Source organism: Microcebus murinus, chromosome 18 (genome assembly GCF_040939455.1).
Source record: "Microcebus murinus isolate Inina chromosome 18, M.murinus_Inina_mat1.0, whole genome shotgun sequence".
In the NCBI taxonomy this organism is placed as follows: Eukaryota; Metazoa; Chordata; class Mammalia; order Primates; family Cheirogaleidae; genus Microcebus; species Microcebus murinus.
The window spans coordinates 10939136-10952610 of NC_134121.1; the positions used below are offsets into that span (position 1 = coordinate 10939136).

The following is a 13475-nucleotide window of genomic DNA, read 5'->3' on the forward strand; positions in this document are numbered from 1 at the left end:
TTCTCAGGTGTAGCAAACTTTGGGAATAGCTGTAGTAACTAAAGATTGAGGCCCTGGAATAATTAATGTTGGATAAGCTAGGATAAGAACTTTTTGGAAATGAGGCTTGCAGCTCTTGGGATTCTCACTTGATAATACAGTTTTGCCAAATTTGAACAAGATGTTGTATTTGGGAATGAAAACTGATCTGCAGAAGTAGTTTTGTCAGTAAATGGTAATTTGGTTTTATGAATCCCATTGAAGCTATGTGTACTGACTACCTAAATTTAGGTCTTTCTTAATTTGGTATGTAAAAAACAAGATGGCACATACAAAAAACTCCAAAAACCTGGAGATCAAACTATTTTAGTAACTCATGAGAAAAATCTTCCCACACATTAATCAGTGCTAGCTAAAAGAAAAAAGTTAAAACCTCTTTAAAATGTGGAAAAATTGCTTCCCAATATTTTAACAGAGAGAGACTGAGAACACACAGCATTGAGTCATCAGGAAAACTGAAGATCTCCCCTGAACAACACTGGGATTTCACTGCAGAGGACTTGAAAGACCTTGGAGAAATTGGACGAGGAGCTTATGGTTCTGTCAACAAAATGGTCCACAAACCAAGTGGGCAAATAATGGCAGTTAAAGTAGGTGATGCCATGATTATTTTTGGTACTTTAATCCATTAGGTGAAATTTCTTGGTGCAGTAATACCACTATTGTTCTGTTCTTTCTTTTGTGGTAAATGTGGATGTTTGAAAAATTATTTCTTTGACTTCTTTGAGGGTGTTTTGTGTAGATTGTCTACACATTATTGGTGGCACATTTTCTATCTTCCTGGAAAGATGAGTGTATGAAGTGTGCATGTTCATTGCATTTTTGGCATGATGCATTAACATGTTTTAAACTTCAGGCCCTTCTACTACCAAGGTGAGTTCAGGCTGGGCGGCTGCACCCCTGGGAGCAGGGCAGTGCTGCACTGAGCCAGGCGGGAGCTGGAAGAAGAGGCAGCACACTGGGTTGGGCAAGGTGCGGGGCTAGGGCTAACAGCAGTCTTACTGAAGGTTTCCCGGAAACCACACACATGCTGTTGCCACTAACCTCAACCTTACTCGGTCCTGACCAGCTGGGCTTCTGTTTGTTTATTTCATCTCTACTCAGTACTGCCCTGTTCCCTGGTTTTAAAGTTGTATTTAAATGCATACTTTGTGATAATGTCACATTCTGTCCTTATTGTGACTGTCATGCCACTTAATGTGTTCATTAAAAAAAAAAAAAAAAGACCAGAAACAGTGATTTGGCCAATAGACATGCAAACTTATGTTGGTTGGTACCTGTGATGAACTGGTGGTTTCCATTTGACCCCTAGTTGGTTTGTGTAATTGGAATTTATTCATCTGTTTGTTCAGATGTTTGACAAATATTTGCTCTGTGTAAGATATTTCAGGAAAGTCAGTAATGAGGGAGGAGGAGACAATTTAAAAAGAAAAAAGCTAGATAAGGCCATACCCTCATTGAACATAAAAAATTCCTATGGGAAAACATTCTAGTTTAAAGAATTGAGGGTGGGTTTGCAGACAGTATAAGCTAACCATCTTCCTGTTAATCTCCTATCTTGAGAGTTCGTCAAAGTGGCTTTATGAGAGAAGGAGCCTCAGTTTTTTATTTGACATTTGGGAACAGATTTGTATCATTATTATAAAATGCTTTCTGTGTAGAAGTCTGTTGTGAGCCATATCTCACTGTAACGATTGTAGTCTCCATTGTTGAGCATTTCTCTTTCCTGGATCGTATGAAAGTAATGTTAAATTAGTGGTGGGGAAAATTTTTGTTCCTTTCTATAGATTCTGAACCTTGTTTTTGACCATATTTTTACAATGTGATTAGAACTATAGACTTTTCATAGGAAGATGTGTACATACACAAAATTTTACATATGATCTGTAAACCTCTAAAAAATGCACAGGCAAAAACCTGTGCTCTGGATTATATGTTAGGATAAAACACTATTTCTTGGAATGTGAGATGATTTCTCTATTCTTACTATGTGCCACTGCAGTATAAGTGGAAAGAGTCATTTTATTTAGACCCTCCTGGATGAGTGTTTCATTGCCTTTATGTGCTGTCTGTGTGTGACATCCGGTTTAAGTTGGCTGGGTCTTAAGGTAATGCTTTCCTATATAGCTGAAGTTCTAAACTTTTTTCCCAGGCACTAGAGAAAAGTACTTAAAAAAAATTATTTCCTGCTTTTTTCAGTTTGCGCTGTGTGTGCTTCAACTATGTTGATCAACATCATAAACTGTTTTAGTAATAAGGGACAACTCTAGTCATGGTTAAAAGGTTTTAAAGGTAAAGAAATTACTTCATTTTGACATTTAAAAAGTTTTCTCAGTGATTAATTTGATATTTCAAGTTATGTAATGCTTACTCAAGTTTTGAAGGAATTTAAGAGTGAAAACAGGAAATTATTGTCCACTAATTGTAATCTGACCACATTCATGTCTACTGTGAGAGCCTGGGTTGGAATGCTATTAAAAATCCCAGCTCTTAAGATGTGCTTCCAGGGCAGTCATGGGACTTGTAGACACGGTCACATCTATATCCACCAGGTAGTACTACCTACCTTTTTACTGCCTTGAACTCTTGAGCAAGCATAGCAGTTTGGAATGAGGGAGGTTAGCAGAATGACATATCAATTAACATACAGATGGCATGTACCATTGGATTCCATGCCTTCATTAATACTGGAAGAATAAGTGTTTTTGCATTAACATACATTAAAACTTGATACCAATTGATGACTGATGTATGCCATTTACTGTGCAGTTTGAAATGTATTTGTTCTTGGTTTCTTCAAAGAAGCATAGTATTTCGTCACACTTGAGAGAGTTTGTTTGCTCATCGCATAGGCATACCGACCAGATTGACAAGCGCATATATACAGAAGGGCAGTATATGATTAAGTAGTTAGATCTGAGATTTTATACATGTAAGGAACTATGAGACAATGGTTCACACAGCTGAGCGCTTTCTATTGTTATTGGTGAAATGAGAAACACACTTGTAGTAGCTCTATTTTGGCATCTTAATATACACTTTGGTAATATAGAAGGATTGCTTTATTAGATATTAAGACTATCTTAGAAATTATCCTTAAGATGTACTTGTATCTGTATAAAAGTGAACTGTGGTATTAGCCTGATTTTCTTTTCTTTTTATTTTTCATTTCTAGTTTTGAGGAAGCCCTTACCCAAATTTAATTTGCCACATATAAGAAATGTTTGAAAAGGGACTTCTCAGTTACCCAAAATAATGATCTCAAAGACTTAATCTAAAGATCAGTTAAGATATAACCAGATTCAGTGAGGTGTAACTAGTATATATAAGAATTGTACTTAAAACAATTTCATGACCTTTGGCCTGAGGACAGTCTCCCAAGCTGCCAGTGAGGTTCTGTGTTATGACTTAAAGTGTGGACTTTATTTAACCCCTCAGTTTTAATTGCACATGCCTGGGGAAAGAAGTCTTGCTCTTCTGTGAGTGAGAATTTTATCTGCCTGTGCCTGGATTACCGAGTTTTAGGGCTGCCCGGGGCAAAGCCATTGTTGCAACAACCTTCAGCTCTGGCTAGGTAGTAACTTCTGACTTTGATCAACATCCTGTGCAAATAACATTTATTTAATGCCCTATTTTGAATGATGGTGGGTTAACCACTGAATGAAAAAATTAGACATGAACCATCATTGTCCTCTAAGTAAACTGTGTGTCTCTGTTTAGCTCTCTGGCAGGATTAATTGAGGTAAAGCCCAAGGTTTAAACCAAATGTTTGAAGAAACTATCAGGATTAAGTTTCTGAGCTAGGGTTAGAGAAATTCAGTTCTGGGAGAAACACCCAGCATTGTTGGGGACCAGGTGATTCGAATCAGGATGTCCTAGCAACTCTTAGGAGCACAGGAGAAAAGAGTTAGTAGATGAAGTATCACAGTTCTGACCTGTGGAGTGACATTGAGTGGAATTACACAGATTGCTAACAGATTAACTAGATTAATCTAGTCAATTAATTAGATTAATTAATCTAGTTGATTAATCTAATTAATTAGATTAGTTAATTAATCTACTTAATTAATCTAGATTAACAGATTGCTAGAGAATGACTGTGACCCTCCAAGTGTTTGACAGTGTGTCCTCCTCCTGACCCTGCTTGCAGTGTAAATCCTGTATGCCTAGAGTATTAGCTTCCCTGTTGTTTTATGACACACTCATGTCCAGATTGACTTCTTGAAGTTCTGCATGCCCTTTTCATGTTTATAGGCTATGTGAGAAACAGAGCAGAGTAGAAGAGAAAGAATGAAAATGAGAGGGCACATAAGGCAATGACATTGCTCTCATTAAAGATGGCAGGCAGTGTGATCTGGATTGTTATCTGAAGGGTTAATGCTGCAGTAAAGCTGCCATCTTGTGAGAATTAAATAATATCGAGCAGGTAGGTGTGGATAAGATGTCATGTTAAATTTGTCACTGTTGATCATTATGACTTTTCAGTTGTTTGAGGTTAGGTGCATAGGCCAGACTGAGTTAGTAACGTGGCCTTGTATGTTGGAAGGATTAGAGCCCTCCAACTAAGCCCCTGACAATATCAGCAGCTTGCATCTCAGCCCTTCCCTGAGCAGTGTGGAGCTTTCTTTTGCTGACTGGGTAGGTCTCCTTGGTGCAGATGGTATAGCAAGTATGGGAAGTCAGGAATTGGAAGAATATGGCTTGGTTTGTTTTCCCACTACTGTAGGGACCATGCCACTTCTGTCCAAAGTTCTGTTACTGAATGATTTCTGTGGGGACTAAGATGATGATGGGAGAAGGAGGTTCATTTTATGGTTTAAACATTGGTTTTGCATATTGTTCTGAAAATGCTAGAATGATACTTGATATAGATGGCCTTAAATTGGAAAAACTCCTTTTTGATGTTATAGAGTGCTTTGTTAGGCAGTTTTATTCAGTTTCGAAAGGCCACAGTGATCCTATTTGATTATCCAAATCAACTTGTGGGATGCAGAAGTCATGACTATGTTGTTTAAAATTGAGACTGGATTCTAGTATCTTATGTTCCTGTTTGATTGGCCAGACCATGTGACTCACTTAAGACATCTGCAGTTGACTTAGTCGTACTATTTTATGCTTCCCAATACTGCTTAAAAGCTGTAGTGTTGCATATGAAAAGTGTAAAGTGCAGAATTTGTGGGAATGTGCAGATACCAGGGATGTGGCAGGGCTGCCTTCTAATCCCTTGTGTAGTGGGGGTTGGAACTCTGTATGCTGCTTTTGCTGTTGCTCCAAGTTAGTGGTTTTCAGACTATGGGTTCTTTATATTAACAGAATTATATGTGGAACCCAATAAAAAATAGACAAAATCATTATTATTCTGGTTGATGTAGGGGATAAGAAGTAGAGACCCTGTCTACAGCCATATTGGAGGCCCACAGGGTACAGTTCTGAGGAAAGTATAGGGTCTAAGTAGGACAGTTTGAAAGTGACAATTGTTCTAGGTGAATTTTAATCAACCATTATATGTTTCTGAACATTCTGGATATCTAGTTTTTGAAACCTACCAACACTTGGTTGACCAAAATGAATTGTGATATTGGACTATTTCCCATCTTACGTACATAGTTATTGGGAGAAAAACCTGTCTCTGCATGGAGGTCATCCGAACTAATATTTATTATATTTCCTTCATTCTTTGTTGTCTTATGGCCATACCTCTGAAATTGATTATATATTAGATTTCTGTTGTCTCACTTTTTTGTCGTGAGTACTGGAGTGATGATCTGTTATTTATGATCTTTAGGTCCTTCAAAATTTCAGTGTTAAGATTGACATTGTGCTCTTTAAATGTGGATGATGTAGTTAATAAAGAGGAAGAAGATGATACCACTCTTATCAAAGCATATCAAGGTTGCTTCATTAACTGTGTCCTCAGGGTAGCTTTTCCTATGATGTAATATAACCTATTCTTTTGGAACTGATCTCCCAAGTTCTCTGTGCATAATAGAGGTAATGTAAAAGGAATTAATTAATTGGGCCTCAGTATCTCCCAGTGAGAAGAATGGGAGGTATTGCTATTAATTAATCAATTAATTAGGCCAAGATACAACTGGGAGTTCATTAAATTGATTTTAAAAGACTTGGATGATTTTGCAATTAAGATCCTTCTTGCCATAGCAAAAATATATGTGCGTTTGTAATTTAAAACAACTGACTTAAATACTATTTGTTACTTTTTTTTGACATAAAAGGAAATTTTTTGTCTGTGATAAGAATTCTAGATACCTTGTTTTTTTTTTTTACTATTTGTTTTGGCTAATGTTGCCATCTGCTTTGACCTTATTAGTGATGGCATTGTGAGATGTAATGGGCATTTTTACGTGTGATCAAGTTAGAAGACTCTAGCAGCTAAGGATGAACTTGCACGCCAGGGATGAGTCTTGCTATATCTGTGGAATAGATAGAATCTTTGTTTTGCAAGTTAGGAAATTAAGAATGCCTAAGATATCCTGTGGTGCAGTGGAAGGTGATAGCATATTGATGGGCTGCAGTGGTTTTTAGGGTTTTCCAGCTTTGCATTAGAGCTGAATTATGAACATTTCTGCTAGGAAAGCAGCATATTTGTTTGTAAGGATCAGAATAGTGGTGACGCCTTGGGATCTGAGTGTGATCCTGCTCTCCTATCCCCTGTATCACTGACTTAGGTTGATCTGAAGTCAGTTGTTGACTGGCAGTGGACTCCCTTTCGTATTTTATTCTTAGATGCTAACCTTAGAGGGAGGGGGTCTTTAGCAAGGAACATTTAATGAACAAGAGTGTGTTTATGGTATAGCAGTGTTGGTGTTTGCAGATCACAAAAACTGGACACATTTTCAAAATATTGTTATCACAACTGTATCAATTAAGGTAATTTTTGTTCTTTTCATCTTTTGATTTTAAATGTAATACTGTTGAATCTTTATTACTCTTCATTTTCTTTGGAGAAGAGTTCCACCGAAGGTCTCATGTGATATGTTTGTTCATGTACAAGTTCTAGGATTTCTGCATGGGTAGTAAGATGTTTACCAATGTTTACTTGTTACAAAAGGTACAGTTGTCATCATAGGGAGCACTTGGTTTGGTTTTTGTCCTGGGAGTGGTTGTTTTAGACATCATATTAATTTGTCAAGACATCTGATAATTACTTGAAATATGGAATGCAGATTCTTTTGGTAACCTTAGATGACCGTAAGTGCTTATATAGAGGAATGAGTCACATGCACTGAAATATGAGCTTTAGCTAACTGTTAGTGATAGCAGATCCCACATAACTTTGCTGAAGAGTAAATTATCTTCTGGTGTTCTGATTTTGGTTGGTGGTAAATTGAAAATGACACTTTGCCTTGCTAATGGCCAAATTACTAGTAGCTCGCATCATTTTACTCATGTCAGTTTTATTTTTGCCAGTGCTTGGAATAATCTCTAACGCCCTATAGTTATTGAATTCATCACCTTGCTGAGTTTTCTTGTATCTGTGCCCTAATTTCTGATTGGGGAACTTGCCTCTCTTTCACTTTGGAATATTCCTATCTTGTTCCCAACATCTCTAAACAGCTAAGGGTGAACCTGTGCAACAGGGCTATGAGTCTCCTACTTTACCCTTATTACCTTGTTATACTGCCCTCTGGACCCTTTGCTGAGCCATACAAAAACCTGAAAAACATTTGTCATGTGAGAATTTAGAGACCGTATCTACCAGGACTGATGGTTATGCCCTTCCACATCAGTTTTCGATTTCTTATGCTCCCCATATCTCATTTCCTCCACACATTTTTTCCCTTTCAAAACAAAACAAAAATAGTATCAGAATTGATAGCCATTCTGTAAGTTTATTTGATTATATTGCTCTTTTCAAGTCAGTCTGTGACACTCGTGGTTTCTAAAGTCAGTTTTTGGACTCCTCAGTTCTTGATTCCTTATATGTTTGCTGATGACTCATGTTCTTTTGGCCTGGAATCTGAACATCCTAGGAACTGACACCTGTCATACACACTGTGGAACTACTGTTTTTAATGAAGAATATATATGACTTGTCATCAGTTCTTCTTTGCTCTGAGTCTTTCTTGTGTATAATGAACCTATTTTCCCTTTCTCCAAGCAGGAATGGGATCAGGTAACCTAGAGTGCCTCCTTACACACGCTTTGTTTGAGAGAGAGCTTGTCATCCACCTAACCTTATAGGTTGAGTTGATAGGAAGAAAAACTCTGGGTTGGTCTGGTGAGAATCAGTAGTTGTCAAATCAGAACACAGGCAGTCGCGGGATGGGTCATTCTAAGGCAGTCTGTGGTGCTTTGAGATAAAGTGTGTGCCTGATCTCTCTAGAAACAGGTATCTTTGAGAACTCCAACATGGAGATACAAGGGTTAACTTTGAATCAGAGTGAGTGGCAAGAACCACTATCAGAATCAGGTAGGTGTTTACATAGCACCTCGGCTAAATGCTGTTTTGTGGCCTGCTTCTTAGGACTTACACTGTGAGCCTTTCTTATTTTGCTTCTTCTACAGTTCCACCCATAGCCATCATGCTGTCAGCCTTCCTTCTTTTTCTCTTTGTCACATTGGAGTCTTCCTGACTTTACCCCGTAGTAGCGATTGCTTCATTATCATTCTCTTTCACTCTATTTCCTCTCCCTGTCTCTTCTCACCCCTGAAAATAAGTTTAGAAAAGGAAAGTAAACAAAAAAGTCACCATTATGACTGGATTATGGCATAATATCTCAGTAAGAAGGGGTCAAATTAGTTTTCCTTGGGAATATTCCTATTTCCATCCATCCTCCTGTTTGCTTCTTTTTCCTCTGCCCTTCCCACCTCCAGTCCTTCAGTGAATTTAATTTTATCAATTCCTTTAATCCCTTTTCTTTACAGCAATGTATTGTAATCTACTTGAAAGTTCTTCATATTTATTGATGTTATTAGTTTTATCACTTGCCATTCATCCCTGATGAGAACCAACACATGGTATGTGGGAGGTGGGTTTGAGGATCATGTCAGTGTGAAGAGACAGCTCCCCTGGGGAATCTCAGTGTAAAATTAGAGGACATCTAGAACTGTACCACATTTACATAGTTGTTCAGTATCAATCAGTAAAAGGGTTATTTACACCATAAATTCATGTTGTTAAAAATGGAGGCATTCCACATAAGGCTAAGAATAAACTGTCACCATTTAAATTTATCAATAATTTCTAGATGTCATTCTGCACAAAAAGAGGGAAAGCAACCTTTCAACAACTTCTTGGTACTGGGCCCATTCTATATAATTGGGACTATTTTCACAGTGGATATTCCTGTGATTTTTTTTTTTTTTTTTTTTTTTTTTTTTTGAGACAGAGTCTTGGTCTGTTGCCTGGGATAGAGTGCTATGGTGTTAGCCTAGCTTACAGCAACCTCAAACTGCTGGGCTCAAGCGGTCCTCCTGTCTCAGCCTCCCTATTAGCTGGGACTATAGACCTGCGCCACCACGCCAGGCTAATTTTTTGTTTCTATTTTTAGTTGGCTGGCTGATGTTTTTCTATTTTTAGTAGAAACAGTGGGTCTCACTCTTGCTCAGGCTGGTCTTGACCTCCTGACCTCAAGTGATCCTCCCACCTTGGCCTCCCAGAGTGCTAGGATTATAGACATGAGCCACCACACCCAGCCATTCCTGTGATTTTTAATGGGGTAGGAGAGGGCAAGAGAAGAGGATCATTTCTAAATGAAAATTTTTAGCTTATGCTATGGAACTTGTTAACTTTCCATCACTGCAGCCTAGTCCATATAGAACTCCCAACAACTGAATTTATGGCTGTTCCAACCAATAATGGCATGAGTTGAACTGGCAGTTTAGAAAAATGAAGCTCTTTGGAATTTTTTTAAATTGGGTAAGAGCCATGCATAAATATTAATAGTTCTAAAACCAGAGAACTGGGAATTTAATCCTTTTTTTTCTGTGTCTGTTAGTGACTCTTAATTAAGGTCATTCTGGCATTTCTGACCTGTATCTACATGCTGTTTTTATTGGTATTTACCTGCTTTTAAACTTTTACTAGGTTTATATTCAGCCTTGAAATCAGATTTGGACAATACTTTTTTTTTTTTTTTTTTTTTTTTGAGACAGAGTCTCGCTTTGTTGTCCAGGCTAGAGTGAGTGCCGTGGTGTCAGCCTAGCTCACAGCAACCTCAAACTCCTGGGCTCAAGTGATCCTTCTGCCTCAGCCTCCCGAGTAGCTGGGACTACAGGCATGCGCCACCATGCCCGGCTAATTTTATATATATATATCAGTTGGCCAATTAATTTCTTTCTATTTATAGTAGAGACGGGGTCTCGCTCTTGCTCAGGCTGGTTTTGAACTCCTGACCTTGAGCAATCCGCCCGCCTCGGCCTCCCAAGAGCTAGGATTACAGGCGTGAGCCACAGCGCCCGGCCTGGACAATACTTTTTAGAATTTTAACTTCAAGTTTATAAATTTTCTCATTTTAGAAAACTACTTATATATGTAGGGTAGTTCTTGTTTTGATTTTTTAGATGTTTTCTTTACATTGAACATGGGCTGTCTGGAATGTATCCCACCATATAACCAGTCTTATTACATTAACAATGCTGAATACTTTCCAGACAGCCCCCATATTCCAAATAAAGTAAAACTTTAAATAATCTGAAAATACTTTTCAGTAATTGGGAAAAGATATGGATTGTGTTTTAAGTAATACAGTTTAATTTGTCCCAAGGACATGTAATAACTTAAGCTAAGTTAATAAAATAGTGACAAGTAAAAGAGTTCACTAACCCCATAATGAATAAAAAGAATTATTTTGATGAGTTCTGATATTTGGATCAAAATGAAACTTTAAAAAATTTAACATTCTTTTTTTTTTTTTTTTATTTTGGCATATTATGGGGGTACAGATTTTAAGGTTTCAATAAATGCCCATTTCCCCCCTCCCCCCAAAAGTCTGAGTCTCCATCATGACCATCCCCCAGATGGTGCACATCTCACTCATTATGTATGTATATATCCACCCCCCTCCCCCCTTCCCCCTCCCCCCTCCCACCTGCCCAATACCCTATTACTGTAGTACCTATGTGTCCATTTAGGTGCTAGTCAGTTAATACCAGTTTTCTGGAGAATATATCTGGTGCTTGTTTTTCCATTCTTGGGATACTTCACTTAGTAGTATGGGTTCCAGCTCTAACCAGGAAAATATAAGATGTGCTATATCACCATTGTTTCTTAGAGCTGAATAGTACTCCATGGTATACATATACCACATTTTATTAATCCATTCTTGGATTGATGGGCACTTGGGCTGTTTCCACAGCCTTGCAATTATGAATTGTGCTGCTATAAACATTCGAGTGCAGGTGTCTTTTTTGTAGAGTGTCACTGGATCATTTGGGTAGATGCCCAGCAATGGGATTGCTGGATCAAATGGTAGATTCAGTTGTATCGCTTTAAGGTATCTCCATATTGCTTTCCACAGAGGTTGAACTAGTTTGCAGTCCCACCAGCAGTGTAGGAGTGTTCCTCTCTCTCCGCAACCACGCCAGCATTTATTGTTTGGAGATTTTTTGATAAAGGCCATTCTCACTGGGGTTAAGTGATATCTCATTGTGGTTTTGATTTGCATTTCCCTGATGATTAGAGATGTTGAGCATTTCTTCATATGTTTGTTGGCCATTCTTCTGTCTTCTTTAGAAAAATTTCTGTTCAAGTCTTTAAATTTAACATTCTTGAGATAATTTTCTTAAATATTTTGTGGTCGAATGTGGGGTTTTCATTCCACTCTTTATAGAAAGAAAACCATCAGCCTTACCTGACTTTTACATTTATGATATAAATAAATGAAAATTTCCTGTTATTCAAGGTTTTTATCAATAGATTTGATTTCTGAAAATAATAATTACAAGAGAATTTTAAGTAATATAATTGACTTCACTTTGGACTTCCATTTTTCTGTGCCATCTATTCAGGAGATGAAGAGAAGTCTTGCTCCTTTAGTATTAGAAGATCTTGGCCTTGCTTGTTTCAGATGGTAGAAATCTTTCCCTTAGATATTGCTCTGATGTTCCGTTAGAAAAACTTTCCTGATAGTGTTGTTTGTAACTAAGCATTCTCTAGTTTGAATCGTTGATTATCATTAAGTATTCTCTAACTTGAATTATTTATTGAGTTATTAAATTAAAATCATTAACTGGAAGTTAATGCTATTGTAGACATATACTTGTAGTTTATAGCCTTTTGAGTTCTTTTAGGCTTTTTAATTAATTTAGTTTAGTAAGAATTAGCTGTACTTGCTCATTCCCAAACAATTCAAATATAATACCCACAGCTACTTTTCTTCCCACTGCCATATACTTGGATAAAATGTTCAGAGAGTATGAGGAGGTATTAATCTGTTGAAAAGCATCCAGGAACACAATTTCACATTAGATCAGTAGGCCTTCCAGCCTCTCTATGTTCTATTTTATACTAGAAGTGGCAGTGAAGAATATGTTACAGAGGAATAGATTTTCCTGCCATATTGATGATGTCAAAGGTTAGAGCTGTGCCAGAACCTTTATCTACAATCTGGTTAATAAAATTATCTATATATCTATCTAACTATCTTATTTTTGTAGAGACAGTAGGATCTCACTGTGTTGTCCAGGCTGGTGTCAAACTCCTGGCCTCAAACAGTCCTCCTGGCTTGGCCTCCCATAAATTCTGGTATTACAGGCATGAGCTACAATAGCCAGCCTGGTTAATAACAATTCTGTCATGGATTGTCTCAGTATCAGATATCAGTCAGATGCTGGGCCTTCAATTAGGCCTCTAGGTCATGCAGTAACATGTATTGAAAAAAATAGGGAGTTTGGAAATAGGCTTCTAAAAGTCAATTATTGATGATAACTAATGAGGTTTTGGTTGTAATATGCTTTCTAAGTGTTGAATGTAAATATTTGTACAAGTGTAAATTTAGAAAACCAAATAACCAGTTTTAGGTAATAAGGAAATTAGCAAACAAGACATTATACAGTGTTTTATAAGTGTGTGTGCTGGTATATTTACATTTGCCAATATATTCATAAAAGTAAAAATAGGAAAAAAATATGTTTTTCAACCTTTTATAGTGAGAGTGCTTTCACTAGTAGGTGGAAATCTCCAACCAAAAGGTCATTTAATTTTTCCCTGCTTCTCTCTAATTAACAACTTTGTCTGTTTTATATTTAGCAATGTGGGATTATTAAGATTCTTTTAAAAAGAATTACCTTCTTGAATTAGTATTTTCACAGCCACACTTTTAGTCAGTTCTACAAAGCAGGTATAAATGTAGTTAAAATGTTTACCAAAATTATCAATGTCATGTTTTGAACTAATACAAATCATGTCTGCCCTATTTTGACTTTTTACACTTGATCTTAGCCAAAAGGCCGAGAAGCGATACTTTTTAAATATA

General features: G+C 37.2%; 1 protein-coding gene across 2 annotated transcripts in view; it reads left to right on the top strand.

The window, feature by feature from the left end:
• MAP2K4 (mitogen-activated protein kinase kinase 4) overlaps nucleotides 1-13475 on the top strand; it is a 132221-nt gene that overhangs the window by 61814 nt on the left and 56932 nt on the right. For both annotated transcript variants that reach the window (XM_012777517.3, XM_012777524.3), the window contains one exon: nucleotides 455-629. In XM_012777517.3, coding sequence (XP_012632971.2) covers nucleotides 455-629 — 175 coding nt within the window. The remainder of the gene's footprint in view (nucleotides 1-454; nucleotides 630-13475) is intronic.